The sequence below is a fragment of the Mya arenaria genome, chromosome 1, assembly GCF_026914265.1.
Source record: "Mya arenaria isolate MELC-2E11 chromosome 1, ASM2691426v1".
NCBI lineage: Eukaryota > Metazoa > Mollusca > Bivalvia > Myida > Myidae > Mya > Mya arenaria.
Window position 1 is genome coordinate 12,658,423 of NC_069122.1, and position 16,542 is coordinate 12,674,964.

General features: G+C 32.2%; 1 protein-coding gene across 1 annotated transcript in view; it reads right to left on the reverse strand.

Moving 5' to 3' along the window:
- Window positions 1–1,831: 1,831 nt before the first annotated feature.
- The window catches only part of LOC128236452 (uncharacterized), a 60,216-nt gene continuing 45,505 nt past the window's right edge, over window positions 1,832–16,542 (reverse strand). The window contains exon 13 of the mRNA XM_052951317.1: window positions 1,832–11,388. Coding sequence (XP_052807277.1) covers window positions 11,290–11,388 — 99 coding nt within the window. The 3' untranslated portion in view covers window positions 1,832–11,289. The remainder of the gene's footprint in view (window positions 11,389–16,542) is intronic.

The following is a 16,542-nucleotide window of genomic DNA, read 5'->3' on the forward strand; positions in this document are numbered from 1 at the left end:
CCCCGCGACAATTGAAGTTTTAGACGCATTAAAAATAAAATACGTAAAACAAGAGAAAGAAAAATTTATGTCCGTGAACGTTTATAAAAGACGCATTTGAGGGAGAAATTCCATAGCAGTAAACGAATAATTGATGAAAATGTCGATTATTTTAGATGGAACGAAAAAAATTGACAGACGTCTTTAAATATTGACGTCAGTGGTATATTTGAAGACTCGTAATTTCAAAACTTTTTCGAATAAAGAAAATGAAAAACAGTCCCTTATTGGGCGTATTCTGTTTTATTCATTAACCATTTTTTAGATATTAACTCAAAAATTCGCTCTGGGTCGCGTTCCACCTTTTTAAATGCACCCCTTTAAATAATTTAAATAGGTAAAGTATTTATATTTTACACGACCTTTCCCGAACTTTACATGACGCGCGGCAATTGCCATGGCAATTTCTACCATGGAACTTTCCCCCAAAATTGGTGAGTATCTATTAATTATATATCACAATAAGTTATATTAAATGTTATATAGTAAAAAAGATATATACACTTACACTGGTTAACAAAATTATGAGGCTCAAATAAGATTAATTTAAATGTTGTTGAAAATGTCGGGTAGTAATTCGGACATAATTTAATTTCGGATTCCTTTAATAATCAGCGTATTTTTAGATAAAATAAAATAGTCTTGTTTAATTACATAAACACTTTTAGATTGTATTTCTGTGAAATATATTCATTCGATTTCATTTTTTCGTAGCCTGAATGAAGAAAATAACTATCATTTCCCACTCAGAGTTCTCAGTAAGAGCTGGTTACTGGCCGAAATGAAATGGTTCAAATGGAATTAAGGCTGATTCAGATAACTACATAAGTATGTGCTTATTATTTATGTAACATTCTTGATGTTCTTTTTACTTTACAAGTACCGGCCATTCTGTACGTAAAAATGTTGTTTATTTGGTTTGTTTCATAGGTCAATTTCTAGAATATAAAGCAATCACGCGAAAACACTGAAACTGAAGAACTTGTATCCACTGTAAATTTAATACGTGATAACAACAGAACATTTTGCATAAAATTTCAGTTTACAGTTTCTGGAATTATATATAAACGCTGCTGAACGTATTCTTATAAAAGTCTGTTAAGTGTATTGGTATTCACAGAAGACTGATTCAATAAACTGCGTAAAGCTTGCATTCCTTGATATGTTTTTCGCAAAAACGCAGAACTTTACAATGAAGGTTTCAAAATAATTGCTGATGTTTTGCAACCATCAATTACTTTTCAAGGTAAATTCAAGGAATTTGTTGTTCAAGGGCATGGTTTTCAAGTATTTGAGTCATGTCACTGTTCCATTTCCATTCACGTAACTTCACACGAGACAGTGTATATAATATATACTATTTTTTAGATTTTTAGTCTTTAAACCGTTTATGAACAAGTCAAGTTTGTGAATGGTCTAGGAACAGGAAAATAATTAACAGTAATTCTGTAATGTCAGTTCTTGAACATTCATTCTTCAATACCTCTTGGGCTGTCATTAGATTTTAACCCTCCTTAATATATGTTTTTAAGTTATTTAAAGAACGTCATGATTCATAAAATGGTTTTTTGTCGTCGACGGATTTGTTTCATTAGTATTTCAATGAATTTGAAGATATCATGATGTTTTATTTTTTTACAGTGACTATTCATTTGTAGTCCAAATAATTGTATGTTCACCGATCATCCACTACCATCGTGGTCGAAATCATACACTTGCGTTGAAGCACTCCAGGGAGCAGTAACTATAACACATATCTCTCTTGTTAGATAAATCAGAGAAAAAACACTGCTGAAAACATGAGGATTTTATTGCTGATGGTAAAAACATAATACAATTGTCAACTTTACTGAGAAAAAAAGTAACCATTATATAACATAGTAGCAATGTGAAGGGTTAACACGAAAAGGTTCTTTATTTGATGTCAATTAGAACCTTTTTGCTTTCGCCCTGATCATAGATGTTAAATCACACAGTAAACTGTCTTTCCCACTACACAGAGCCACCTTTGTACAGAAATATTACATGCATCAAGATTTATATATCACAAAAACAGAATAGTTGGTGAACAAAAGATATTAACACCACGACTAGCCTTACTTAAGGCATTTTATGTCTCGAAACATGCACAATAATAAGGAAAATAATTTCTCAGATCATTAAATTGCAAATGGAAATCTCAAGACGAAACCATTATTTATCTTAAATGCATAATTTAACAGATTTTTTAAACAGGGTAAACAGGAAACCCATCTAATGAAATAAATTTTATATAATTTCAGAACAGTGATAGAGAAACTTATTTTGAGTTTTCAGGAAAATACTTATACATTTAAGCAATTGTTAAGAATTGTTCTGCAATGTTGCAGAATATTCAGTCAAATACTATACACCTCGTTTTTAAGTTAACAATAAGTCAAAAATATCATATCTCAATAGTATTTGAGATGGTTTTGCACACACTGACATTCTTGTAGATTTTTAGAAAGGGAATACAGATTAAAGAAACCGATTTATATTGCTGAAATGTAGGTAGCATTGCCGATTTACTCGTGTTGTTTTAATAAATGTATATTAAAAAAAAGATCACGTCTAAAGAAGGTTAGAAGAAAGTTATTTCTAATAGAAACTTTACGAAGATGGTGGTGTTTTATGGCTATGAAAATAAGCTGACCTGCTATCATATATTTCTGAGAATAACTTCAGATTTGCTACTCTTTTTTCCAATGACTATGATGTGAAATGACTGGAATGGTAGTCCACTCCACTCTGTGCAGTAGGGTCATGGGCATTTTGTGAGGGTTTTCAAACAGGGATTAATAATGGGTATGTAATATCTTGTGAAGAATGTAGAGAATTGGTGAAAATGAATAATTATGTTGGTTGATAATGTATTTCACCATTTTGCAAAGCGAAAGGCTATCATTAAAGCAAAGAATGTTAAAGTTAGTCCATTTTACACATGGCTTTTTCAGCAGTTTTTATAGCTGCTATTTGGCTCTATTTCCAATGCCAGAAAGTATAAAAAAATCCAATTTAAATTCCAAATGAATATTTATAAAAAAAATCAGTTCATTTTGGCCAAATATTAAAAGTTGGAGGCATTTCTCACACAGCTGGCTTATATATAATAATATTTGAATAATTGATCACTTTATCCATTACTTATTACTTAAAATGTACTGTTAATTTCTTCACTTTTTTTTCAAATTTCAAACATCTACATGCCAAAATTCCATATTTGAATTTAGTATGGGTATGGGTATTCTTCTCTTAATAGAAAAAACAACATGATACATCACTTTGTACATTGTCCAAAGATATTGCTTCTAGAATGTAAAAATGTTGATGCACACTGTATAGAATAAACAACATTGATTTAGATTGTTTAATGATACAGCATGAATTAAAGAATGAAACAAAGTGAAATGACACAGCAAAGTAGAATGTAAAAGTTGGTGGGACATTGTATATCACCTTGTACAATGCAGCACCAGAAAACACCAGTGTATGTAATTGGTCTTCTGTATGTAACCAGGGACTGAACAAATGTCTTGCCAATAGATGATGGAATTTCCATTCAGATCAAGTGCTACATCTATAGCCAGTTGGTAAACCGCAGTCATCAGAGCTTGGCATATACTTAGACTATCACCATGAACTAAATACTAAAGATGTGGGCTCATATTCCGCAAGGCATCCATAAATTTACAGTTTGAATTGGTATAATTTTACATCAACTGACCAATCAAATTGTAGCTTGGAATAACACTGATTATGACGGCACAGTTACAAACGAATCTCTTAGAAGTGCTGAAACCACGTTGGAGCAGTACAAATTGACTGTTTCTTTGTTGCAAAATGACTTTTTCACCAGGATTTTATTTAGTGACTGACAAGTATGCTTTTGTGAGTTCACTTGCAAATAGTAGCATTTACATTGCTTCATACTTTGGTAGGAAAAACAGTGATCATCTCATGGTTGTTTTATAGGTTGAAAACATCCGGCCTACCCACAATAATACAGCAGGCCAAAATAATTTTTAACCCACATGAAACAACTCTTCAACCAATCTTCATCACAGCTATTAAGCAAGACATATATCCAGTCCTTAGCTAAGGCAAATGACATAGAAATACAAGAAAAATAAATACTTGTACTCTATTATGTTCATTTTGTATTTATCACCAGAAAAACTATGTTAAAAATATGTATTTTAATGATTTTGATAACAACAATTTAATGATCGATAAATAAATGAGTTCTCAGTAAAACTTGACGACGAACATGCAAACATGCCTATGGCAACTGTAAAACTTTTACAACAAACACTAAGTCTTCTATTTTGTATTAGCCTAAATAAGGCCAGGGTGGTATTCAATATGTGACTTAAGTCAATCTTATGGTTATACATCATTGACTTCATTCACACGATTGGTCAGTTATTAATAACAAGTAATCTGATAAGCTACAGTGTTCTTAGATCCAATTAAAACCAATATTGAATACCAGCCCAGAGAATTAATTTTTAGATTCTCATCCTTATTTTAAATGTAAATGTGTGTATTTAATGTTTTCCTTTTTTCTCCGGACATAATCTCCACGATCATTAAAGTTTTGAACTATTTTAAATTTGATGCTGTTTTCTGATTTACGAAGATGTGTTAACCAAGAAAGCATATTGGAAAAACCAAAGTTTGCCTTTTGGTTTTTTAATGAACAAGGTGTGTTTTTGAACTGCAACAAGCAGAAATGCAATCAGAAAATGTAACGTCATAGTTTACTGTTCAGACAAGGGATTTTAGACCAGAGTGAGAATCTAAAAATGTTTTGCATCTTTCAGCCTTTTCTATCATTGTTTTTAAATCAAGCTTAATTATTTTTCATTAACAACTTCCCTTACATGAACATAAAATTTCAATAAAAAATTAAACACCATCCTTTTGAAAACGAAGTTATAATGTATATAATTATCAAACTATATTGCCAAATGTTTTTGTCAAGTCAAAAATAACAGCCCGAAATAATGGTTCAATTATTAACAGTTAATTTAGAAGTCAAAATATGATTTGAAAAAAATGGACAATATGAACTGTCTAGATATAAGACTAACGATCAATGGTGTACATGTCAAAATTATACAACACCTTATACACTTAGCAATATATGTAATTCTACCTTGGGGTAAAGCTATATTTTGGAACAAATTCTGCTTTGATTTATTTAATAGGTCTTTAGAGGACAAAGTCTTGAAGTTAACAATAAAATATCCATTTCTGTATTCTTATTTTTTGAGAGCCAGGTCTACAAAAAATGTGAAGTCTCCTGAGAGTAGTTTGTAGACCATGTAATATTTAACAAAGCAAAAAAAGCACTTTTTTACTTCACTTTTAATAAATATTTTATTATAACCCTTCAACAGTTTATAATAAAACAGAGATCCCTAAGTGGGCGCATCTATTTCGAACAGTATAACAGCAAACAAACTGGACCTGACCTCAATGATGTCACTGTGAGTGTCAAAATAGGCACCATCTTTCTATAAGTTGTTTCATTTGAATTGTAAATTTGTCTTAATTTCACTAACTGTACTATATTATATTCATAGACTGTATTTGTAGTGTCTTTCAAATACAAAATTAGATGTCAAAACATTAAATGAAAGATCTTTCAGGTTAAAAGCTTGCAGTTCTTGGCCGAAAACTAAACAGCATTAGGAGGGGGGCTATAGCAAGTATGTTCTTGAAAAAAGTTGGCATACACAATTGTAGAAATGTTTTTGTAGTTAAGTCTGCTTTTGTGACAGTTTATGTCAGACCAGATTTTTCATATATATATATATAACAACATGATTTTTGCAGCAAGAATTATGCACTTTGCTAAACATGTGCTTTTTGCCTCTAAATACATGTGTACCAAGTTTCATTTGTATATCTTTAAATGATTTTTTATTTATGACCTTAGATTCTTTTTTCATATAACACCATCTACAATGACAGCAGTAAGAGTTACTAAGCCCATTAAAGCCTGGCTTTTTTTCCTTCGAAAAACAGACAAGATGAAATTTATAATCAAGTATGCTACTTAAAGGAGAGTTTTGTCAGAACCGGTTTTCACAAAATACAACACCAAAAAGAGGTTGTGGAATATAGTACTATGAGATCGCGGAAAACTGAATTGGAACTTGCCTTCAGTGCAAGTTTTTCACTCTCATACAATCTAATAAACAGTCATAAACAAACTATGTTCTTGATGATGATCCAATTGGGATGACAAAAATGATCTCTGCATGTTAAATTATACCAATTTATACTAACCCTAACCCATTTATACAAGAATTACATTTCATATGAGAATGAATACCATTATGTCAACAGTAAATTGCTTTAAAAAAATCTTTAGTAAGGGTTTAAAGAGTTTTTAAGTTTTGTTGAAATTGGGTTATTTTATTTACTTTTATGAACATACACCAAACAGGAACTAGTAGACACAAGTTTGAACAGAATTTAGTCAAACAAAGCCTGAAATAGTTCAGTTTGCAATAGCCTTACGTATGTCTTGGGGCAAAATAAAGTATCTTCTGACACATTGAAAACAAGTAGATCTGCTGATTCAAACAGAGGCTGGGCCAGTAGACAAAACATAATTTGAACACTTAGCTTGTTATAGTTTGTTACTATACATATATCAATTAAAAGTGGACTCCCAGTGAAGCTGGACCATACAAAATTTAAATAAATAAATGCATATAAACAAACACTGAACTATATACTTAAAACGTGTGTTGCAAACTTAACTTTATTGTTTGTACACATCTTATTTTTCATTAAAAAGAGTACCTTTTGCCTTTCGAAAAATTTCAAGGAATGCAACAAATAGTTTTCACACATATCTAAGCAATTTTAAGGACAGCCCAGGCATTTCATTCATTCTCAACTGTATATAAACATGACTTTCTTATTCAATATGATACATTGTTCATCATAAAAATGTTTGACTGTACAAATTGAATAGTAACATGTTTGAAAGGGCTTTCTTTTTGGTCTACACATGAACTCTTGTCTTTGAACAGTCACAAATAGAATGGGTGTAGCCATTCTATAACTACCATGCGAATAAATTAGGTTAATTTGCTTATACCAATATAATTGATGCTGTTTATTGAATGCTGTACTTGACAAAATGGTATAAAACAGTTACATCTCCCCCAACTCGCATAATTGAAAAATACACATGCCAAAGGCCCTGGTGTATGATCTTTGTAGCTCCAGTCTTAACTATCATATATTTCCTCACTTCTCTTGATAATTAATTTATGTCACTCTCTTCTTTCATATATTTTCCTTTTAACCACATTTTTGCATGCATGGCAATTTTGAACCACATTTTTTGCAAAACTCTTGAACATCTATTTCATTTTAACAAAATCAACCCTGAGAAATCTTTTTTGTACAGATTATTTCAAAAATATACAAACAGATTCACCAAACATCTTTTTTTCAAAACAATCGAAACCCATTGGCTCGATATCATCTGGCTTGATTTCTTCATTGGCTCAAACTTTCCAACTCTATGAAAGCTTTCCTGCCTGGCTCTATATTATCTAGGCTCAAAGTAATTTGGCCAGTCCCATGGAATTCGAGCCAATGGGATTCGAGTTAACACAACAACATTTCATGTTTAACAACATTTTAACAATTCTTGTTCAATACATGTGTGAACCCCGCTTATAAACATGTCTGACATGGTGAAATGTGTTATATGACCAAATATGGACCAGTTATTCATAGGAAATATAGGGCATTTATAAAAACCAAAGAAACACAATTATTTGTTTCCTATTTTTCAGCAGTTTATCGCATTCTAGTTTCAAATCAACAAATCTAACATGGTCTTGGCAGAAAAACAACAACTCTTTTTTATTGCATGAATTTTGGAGAAAAAAAGCCTCAGATACCTGAATCCAAATAACTTTAATATCTTATAATATTATAATAAGTTAATACATTTTGATAATAACAATTAGGTTTTAGAAAAACAGTAATGAAATATATCATAAAAAAAAAAGTTTTATTATTTTTATTTTTCAGTTTTGTTAAAAATGATAACAGTAACAGATAAATTCGTCAGCAGCATATTTATGTAATTCAATTTCAATTTCTCAACCTCACAATTATAAAGCAAAAATACAAAAATAAACTACCATATATTCAACCCTTTTACTGTACATTGATTAAATTTTGTGAGTTTATCATTCATGAGATTTTTTCACAAATTTTAAACCTTTTTAAAAGCAAAATCATTGACTTAACAATGTTGGCCACTGATTACAAAGCGATGATAACAGACTGAAAATCCGAACTGTGAAAAATAGTTTTCTATCAATAAAGATCATAAGGCTTAAAGTTGTAAACTTTGAGGCAAAGCCTTGTTTTGTCATAAACTGCATTTCAATAAAAATACCTGATCAATGTTTAGCAACATAAGGTTTAAAACTTGAAGAAATCTTATTGAAACAGGCCCAAAGCCAATTGTATTGATTCCAACTTACTTCTTACCTACTATTAATAATGCAAAAGTCCAGCAAAAAAGGTCTTGATAATAATACAGCTTTCTGACTTGTATAGCTCTCAACCCTTGTTTCAGGATTATCCTGAATGTTATCACTCCTGTAGAGTGGCATATAGGTGACATGTGTGAACATGTCATTTCTTTCTCAAGGCCACGACTTACTTACTCGCTCTCATGGCTTACTATGTAGTTGCCACATTTTAATATTAAATACTATTTTGTTCCCACAAATTATAGTTATCTTAAAATCATGCCCATGAAGTACTAAGTAGTGGAAACCAGTTTGTTAGTCTTGAAACCAGTTTGTTAGTCTTGGCCACAAGATAACCAAGCCCTGGAAACAAGAAAGTTAGTTGTGGCAAAAGCGAAAAATTTCACCTCTATGCCACCTTATCCCTGTAAATAATGGTGTCAAAAATTTTAAAACCCTAGCAATTTTTAAAAAAATCATGAAAAAAGGACCTCCCAAAATGAAATCAATGTACAGTTTTTACTTATCCAATCGTGAGGTAATAATGCTATTTGTATCAACATGAGGTATGGAAAATGAGCAATCAAGCATGATTTACTTACAACACTTATATACATGTATATAGAGCATCCATGTTCTGACAATGATGCATGACAAAATATCTGTTGCTGATGGTCAAAATTAGCACATGCCAGCGAGCCCTGCATCAAAAAACTGGCTTGTTCATCGTAAGTCTAATTTCTATGACAGCTGTTTAAGTAGAATTATAACTAATTTACACATTTTTGTGCATTAGTATATATTCTATTAAATTTAACTTTAAATTCCATACAGCGCATTTAAGTGCTTTTATACACTGTTTAGCTTTAACATTTTTCCTGATGATAAAAAATAACATTTACAATGCTACAGGGTGCAAATGAGACAAAAACTAATCCTTCATATCGATGTTGAAAGAAAAATTAAATGATTTTTAATAAAATTGAGTTATTTGTGCTTTGCAGATGTGACAATGGAAATGCTCTCAAAAAATGTTTGAAAACTATTAATTAAGTATTAAAAAAAATATGTTCCAAAGTTATTAAAACCAATGAATACCACAAGAAAATATTAAAATGAAACCAAAACAATATATCCAACATTAAGTGTAAAAAACAAACATCAAAAAGAATCGTGGTTTTATTGTTAAGGACTAACAGAAACTAAAAATTCCTACACAACATAAAACAATAAAATTGTAACAGAAACTGAACTGAACATTTATAACAGTAACTTTTATTTTGATAAATTTATGGAATTTTATTTCTATTTTTTCTCACTTTAATTAAATCTTTTTTTTTATACATACACGCAGATAAACAATCATACGGTACTTATTTTTAAGTTATACTAATTTTAGGGTCTGATGCCGAGACTTTGTTTTAAGTAATGCATCAATTCAGAAATTTAACAGTTTTACATTCAAACCCCAATATATTATATATTTATTTTTATATAAATTACAATAAACTGGTTTGTACATAAAAATCACTCACATTTTGGTACAAAAAAAAAACAACCAAAAAAGAAATATATTACAGTCATAAAATAAATAAAATAAAACACATTTGTCAAACACAAAATTGGATAAGAAATTGTAGCACAGTTATTATTTGACAAGAACTTGAATCATCATGAATGAAACTGCAATTTACAATTAATATCTTAAAGACACAAAAACATCAATGAATTTCTTTTGAAACGCTTCTGTCTAACTTTATTAACACTGCAGTAATGAAATATGTTAGTTTCAAATAGAAATTTACAAACATGCAACATGATAAACAGCTCATATTTCAAAAAACATTATTAAACAAATGACTCCCATACAATCCAGGTCAAAAAGGTGACCTTTCATCTTCAAAAACACAGTTTCATTGGATCATCCGAAGAACAATTTATACATGTAGATTATGCATAAACATATAATGCTAGTAATTATATAAAAAATGTAAAGACCACGTGGTTAGGCCAAAACAAATATTGCTTGTTTCCTATTTCACTGCCAGAAATAATACTGTAAGTAGGTCAGATTTTTTTATTGCCAAAGCTGGGTCACAATGTTATTTTCACACTTAACACTGTTGCCATTTTGTCTAAGATTTAGTAATCTACAAAAACTGTACATTTTTGCTTCAAATAATGTGTGCATTGGCAATACAAGACTTAGGTTAAAAAAGTTGATCGGGGAAAAACGGAAACAAACAACTTCTTTGTTAAGCCTTACTATTGTTAAAAAACATTTAGTAAACACATGTAATAATTTAATATGATATTAACATTTTTGCATTAATGTTCACATAATATTTCTAATTTTTCTCTCAATGCTTATAATTTTGATTCATTTTAAGTGACCTTGACCTTTCACTTGAATAACCTTCACATCTTGCATCTTGGCATAAGTGACCTTGAAAATACACTTTAATTGTACCTAGTTGATATGCAAGATTGATGTAAAATTCACTTTGACCTCTCGCTGGTATCACCTTCACATCTTGCCAACATGAACTTGACCTAGTTGACATTGGTCTCGGCTCATGCTACAATGATCTTGATGTCTAGCTGATTGTGACCTTTGACCTCTGCTTACAGTGACCTTGATCTCTAGCTGATTGTGACCTTTGACCTCTGCTTACAGTGACCTCGATCTCTAACTGAAAGTGATATTTCAACACGCCCTTTTGCTCACGACCTTGCTAAAAGCTGACCCCTGGATGGTCCCATTGGGTGGAGACGGTTGGATTTCTGTCTCTATGGGGATGAAATGCTGAAAAAGAACACAGAAATTATTGTTATTTCAGGTATCAGTAATATCATTGATTTTGTTGTTAGTTTTTTTGTTAGGGAGTGGGGGGTGCTCTATATTTTACATATATTACAGCTAAATGCCACAACTTAACCAGATGTTGCAAAACAAACCAGAATCAAGGAACAAAAATTAGTGTGAAATAGAGAAACAAACTAGTCCTGCTACTACAGCATATTTCATGCTTAGGCACTTCATAATTAACAGCATAAAACCCTGAAAGTTTATTATGTACTTTTCGTTACTGGGTCAGATAATTCAACATTAATCCATATCTTTATTTTATAAAAAAAATATGATATTTTTGCAACACAGAAATATAATTACTAAGCAAATTATAATTATGTTCTGTTATCTGAGGGAAAACTCATTTAAAAGAAGATAACTAAGAAAAAGCATCATTTTTCCAATTACAAATTCAATATAATTATTTCAGAAGCTTGCAGACTAAATTCACTGCTGAGCTTAATTGACTGCTGTCCTCCATCTGTCTTTTTTAGAGATACGGCAAAAAAATGTGTGTTTAGGGTAACATCTTGTCCAAACACTGGTCGGATTGGTACAATATAAAAAATTTTTTTAGGAGATATGTTAGAATTTTATTGTTATCATTAGGGAATGATGTCAAAATAATCTTCAGTTTAATGATATTTAAGAAAACATACCTCCTTTTTTTAACTGAAAGATTATAAAAATGGTAGGCGCCTATTTGGTAGGTAGGGTCAGGTCAGGTAACCCAATATTTTTTATTCCTTTAAAAAAACTCTGGGTGTTGCAGTGACCTGATCAAGTCTCAGATTGTGGGGCAGGCAATTAATACTAAGAAGAAAACTGTAAAAAATACTATTTTTGCTGGAACTAGTAGCCATCAACATGAAATGAAGAGCACCACAGATCAATGGTGGTTGTTTTTGTCAGCCCATTAAAGGGACATAATAGCTGATGATTGTCAATCCTAAAGAATAGCCAGCTGTCTATTGAAGTATTAGGGATTTATGCCCAATGCAGGGCAAAGGGGTTTAGATCCATTTTGAAATTGTTTCCAATGTTATTCATATTAATTTCAAGGTACTTCCTACAGTTTTTGATGCAAATGTCAGAGCGAAAAAAATTCTGTACAAATGTACAATAGTCTGAAATTACAAGACCTCAATCCTGCTGAGTTTAGGATTAGTCTTGAACTTTAGAACCCAAGATAATTCAACAGTTAAAGGAAACAAGAGGCCCAAAAGGGCCTATGCTCTACTGGCATGGCTCTTGTGGTCATTTTCAATCCAGAGCATGTACGTTTGAGTAAATAGGCAACAAATATATAGTTCACTTTTAGTGTTTGGGTTAGCTGAAAACGCTGCACGTTCAACATCTGAGGACAGGAAGTGTTGTAAGCAGATTAGTTGCATGAACTATTTTAATATGTGCCAAGTAAAGGTAATCTGAGGGTAAAAAATATTTGCTTTCAAATCTGTACTCATCGTCAAAATTTCATTTCTGTAACTTTAAAAATAAAAAGTCGGACAAAGGTCAAAGTCAAGGATATCCGAGGACAACATTAATGCTTGTTTGCAAAACTGTTCACATGGTCAAAATTTCATTACTGTAGCTTTAAAAATTAATAAGTAAGTCAAAAGCGGTGGGGCCAGCTTTTGCCCAAGGGGCATTATTTCAAATGTTTTCAATTGCATCATATGATGCTCCACAACAAATATTAAAGGTATGGGCCTTGTGGTTTGAAACAAGAAGGTTTTGAAAATATTTCTTAAATAATCCTCTAGGAAAATAGTGACACCCAGGGCAGTGCCAGTTTTGACCCAAGGGGCATAATTTGAACAACCATGGTAGTGGACCACTAAATAAAGCCTTGTTCAAAATAGGAAGGATTTGCATTGTGGTTTCAGACAAAAAGGTTTTTAACATTTCCCAATTTAAGGGGGGGGGGGGGGGGGGGGGTGGGGGGGGGTCCATCCCTTACAAAGAAAACTCTTCCCTGGGCCTCCGCCAACGTCGCCGAGGTCGTTTGCATTTGCCGCACTGATCCCTTGCAGGACAATCTCTGTGGGGGGGGGGGGGGGCAATAATGACCCCAGGGGCATAATTTGAACAAACCTTCACAAGCAATTGTGACTTTACATGTAAACTTGGCTAAATAAAGACTTCGCTCATGCAGACTTCGCTAAAAATAAACTTAGCTTAAAATAGCATAGGGCCATAATCTAGGCATGCATGGCCGGATCTGGCTGGGTTTCGAAAGGAACCAAGCTTCGTTTAATGGATATCTAGAAACTGTACAAGTTTCATCGAGATACAATCAAAACTGAAGACTGTATCGTGTTCACAAGTAATTGTTTACAGACGCAGGGACGCACGAACGCAGGGATGCACATACTACGTACACATTACCATCACATAAGCTCTTCTGGCCTTTGGCCAGTAGAGCTAAAAAGGGGTCTGCTCCTGTATATTGTCACTGGTAAGATGTTAAAGTTTCATGTAAGTTTCATGTAAATGGACTTTTGTCCTCGAAAAACAGACAACGTCAAAATCAGTTATGGCATTTTAATTCAGGCCACTAGAAACAAACAGTTTGAAATCATGGCCTTAACTACGGGGTTTATCCTGTTACAAAAGAGAGTGCACCTAGCTCACTGTAATATGATCTCAGTGCATTCTGGAGGCTGTTAATTAAACGATTACCATCTCTTTCTACATCAATTATTACTGATGATGATAAAATTGATTTGCAAACAGAACTGTGAGGTAGTTAAGCGGAAACAATCAATTAAACACTCACAAGAGGATGAAACACAGAGAAGAACATTTTAAAGGGACTCGCTCATGTTTTTGGACCATTTTATTTTTTACTGAATGATGTGCATCTGTAAACACCAATACTATAATTATTTTACTCTTTAATAAATACTGAAATTGCAGAATAAAATTTAATTCAAGTTTAAAAAAACCACTTGGTTTTAATGGGGAGTGAACCCACTACGGTTAAGTCTAAAAACAAAAACAAAACTGACAACAAAACCACTCGCCCACGAGGACTCCTACATAAGTTGGGATATTATCTAACCTTTAAGTCTTTTGTTGAAGAGCGTAACTGACACTTCTATTTAAAAGCGTGGACTTCAAAGACAATCTTTGAGCATATATCAACATTTGTTGAAGGGTTCCAGCCGTCAGTATATCTTAGTTTTAACATTCCTAATGATTTTCCACAACTTATTTTGTCATAAAAAATAGTGTATTTTTTCAAAACATGAGCGAGCCCATTAAATAATTGAAGCAGAAAGATCTTGATTCCACCCCATTATGTCATAATCTGACATCAAAGAAATGCAAGCTCAGCTGAAAATTCAGACATTCACTTGAACTTGGGATTAGTGCATAAAATTCCAAAAACTGCTGTAAATTTAAATTTCATTTTCCAAGACCAAATAATTTTTTTTGGAGGTGATTCATTTCATTCAAGAACATCTGAACAAATGTCCCATTCAAGGATTGCCAGTGGATTTTGCAGCTCTGTAAGATCACATTTTCTTTTAGATTTAATTTGTAAACAATCCAGGCACTAAGCCAATGAGATTTAATATTGATAGGAAGCAGAGCACTGCTGAAGCTGGGGTGTACTTTGCACTGGTGCTCGTGGATGTTGACAGTACTGCACTTGTCATTAAGGTCAATGGATGTGAGTTTTTGTCAAACAGAGACAGCTGTTTTCATTCTTTGGATGATTGTATTCTCTGCTTATAAAGTATCTCTGACATGTCAAGTCAAAAGGCGCATTTTTCTCCGAAAAGCATTTCGAGAGATTTGTTCATCATAGCATTTATTACATGCTTTCAACATCGTTAAATGCAGAGTGGATTCTTGTCTTCCAGGTCCTTATGTAGCACTCAAAAGTTCGGTGCATAATTCTTGCTGATGATGACTTATAGGTTATTTTATTTTCTGGTCCTTCAAAATTATTGAGTATGTCTAAATGATTCTCAAAGCATTCACAAAATTCACAGTTACATGTAGATGCACCAGTCCCATTATCATCATCATAAATGTTGCTAAATTTATAAGGCCTCAATGAAATTTCTTTATTTCATAAACTTATTTCAAAATCAAACTCATTCCAATTAGCAGGCAAATAGTCCTAATCAATTTCAGAAAAATGGGTCAAGTTTGAAAATTACCGGTAAGACATCTACATGTATAATTATATATATGCTTAAGTTAAAGCTATGGAAAATTAAATATAATCATCACTTCTTGTAGAGAGCTTATTTTGTCCCTGAATGTAAATGGTATTAAAGAAATATAGTTTGTTTGAAAGCAATAATTTGTCATATTAATGTTCACTTATTCCAAAAAAGTTTTATAATCATTATTGATGAAGGCCAATAGGGGACATTGAGTGTCTTGAGTTATTCATAATAACATTCTCCTTTGGAACACAAATTACTCTTGTTAAGTGTCCCTCTTCTATAATTGTCTGAAGATAAAACTGAAATCTAAGTTCCTGGAGAATAATGGCAAGAAAACAATCATTGTTCTACACTTGGAATCTACATTTTTTTCTGCAAGATGCAAATTATGTGTCTAAAATTCCAATACAATTAGGCCACACCAAATAGTTTGTTAATTGCCCGGTTCCAATTTTAAAAAACCTACATAACGTGACAGGAAAAATACCAAAGTGCCTTGAAACGTCCCCCCCCCCCACCTCCAACCCCCCCCCCCCCCCCCCCCATCTTTGAGATTCTGAGTCAATGAGTGCTAATTTGATTTTACCATGGAATTTTTAACTTAATGATAAAGCTATAAATATATATCTGTACGTAGGTACATATTTGAATAGAAATTAACTTTTTGGGTAAAATCTATTTTCATGTACTCATTTCATTGTCAGCTCTTTAAAGCTGCACTCTTACAGATGGAACGTTTCAGCATCTGTTTTATTTTTCGTCTTATTATCTAATAGAACGAGTTACGCTTTGATATCATAATTGTAAAAAACAGTACCAAAACGTAAAAAAAAATTGTGTTGGAGACCGGGTTGGAACCCGTGTCGCCAAAATTGCAGTCCAGCGTCATATTCACTGAGCTACGACGGCTTACTCTAAT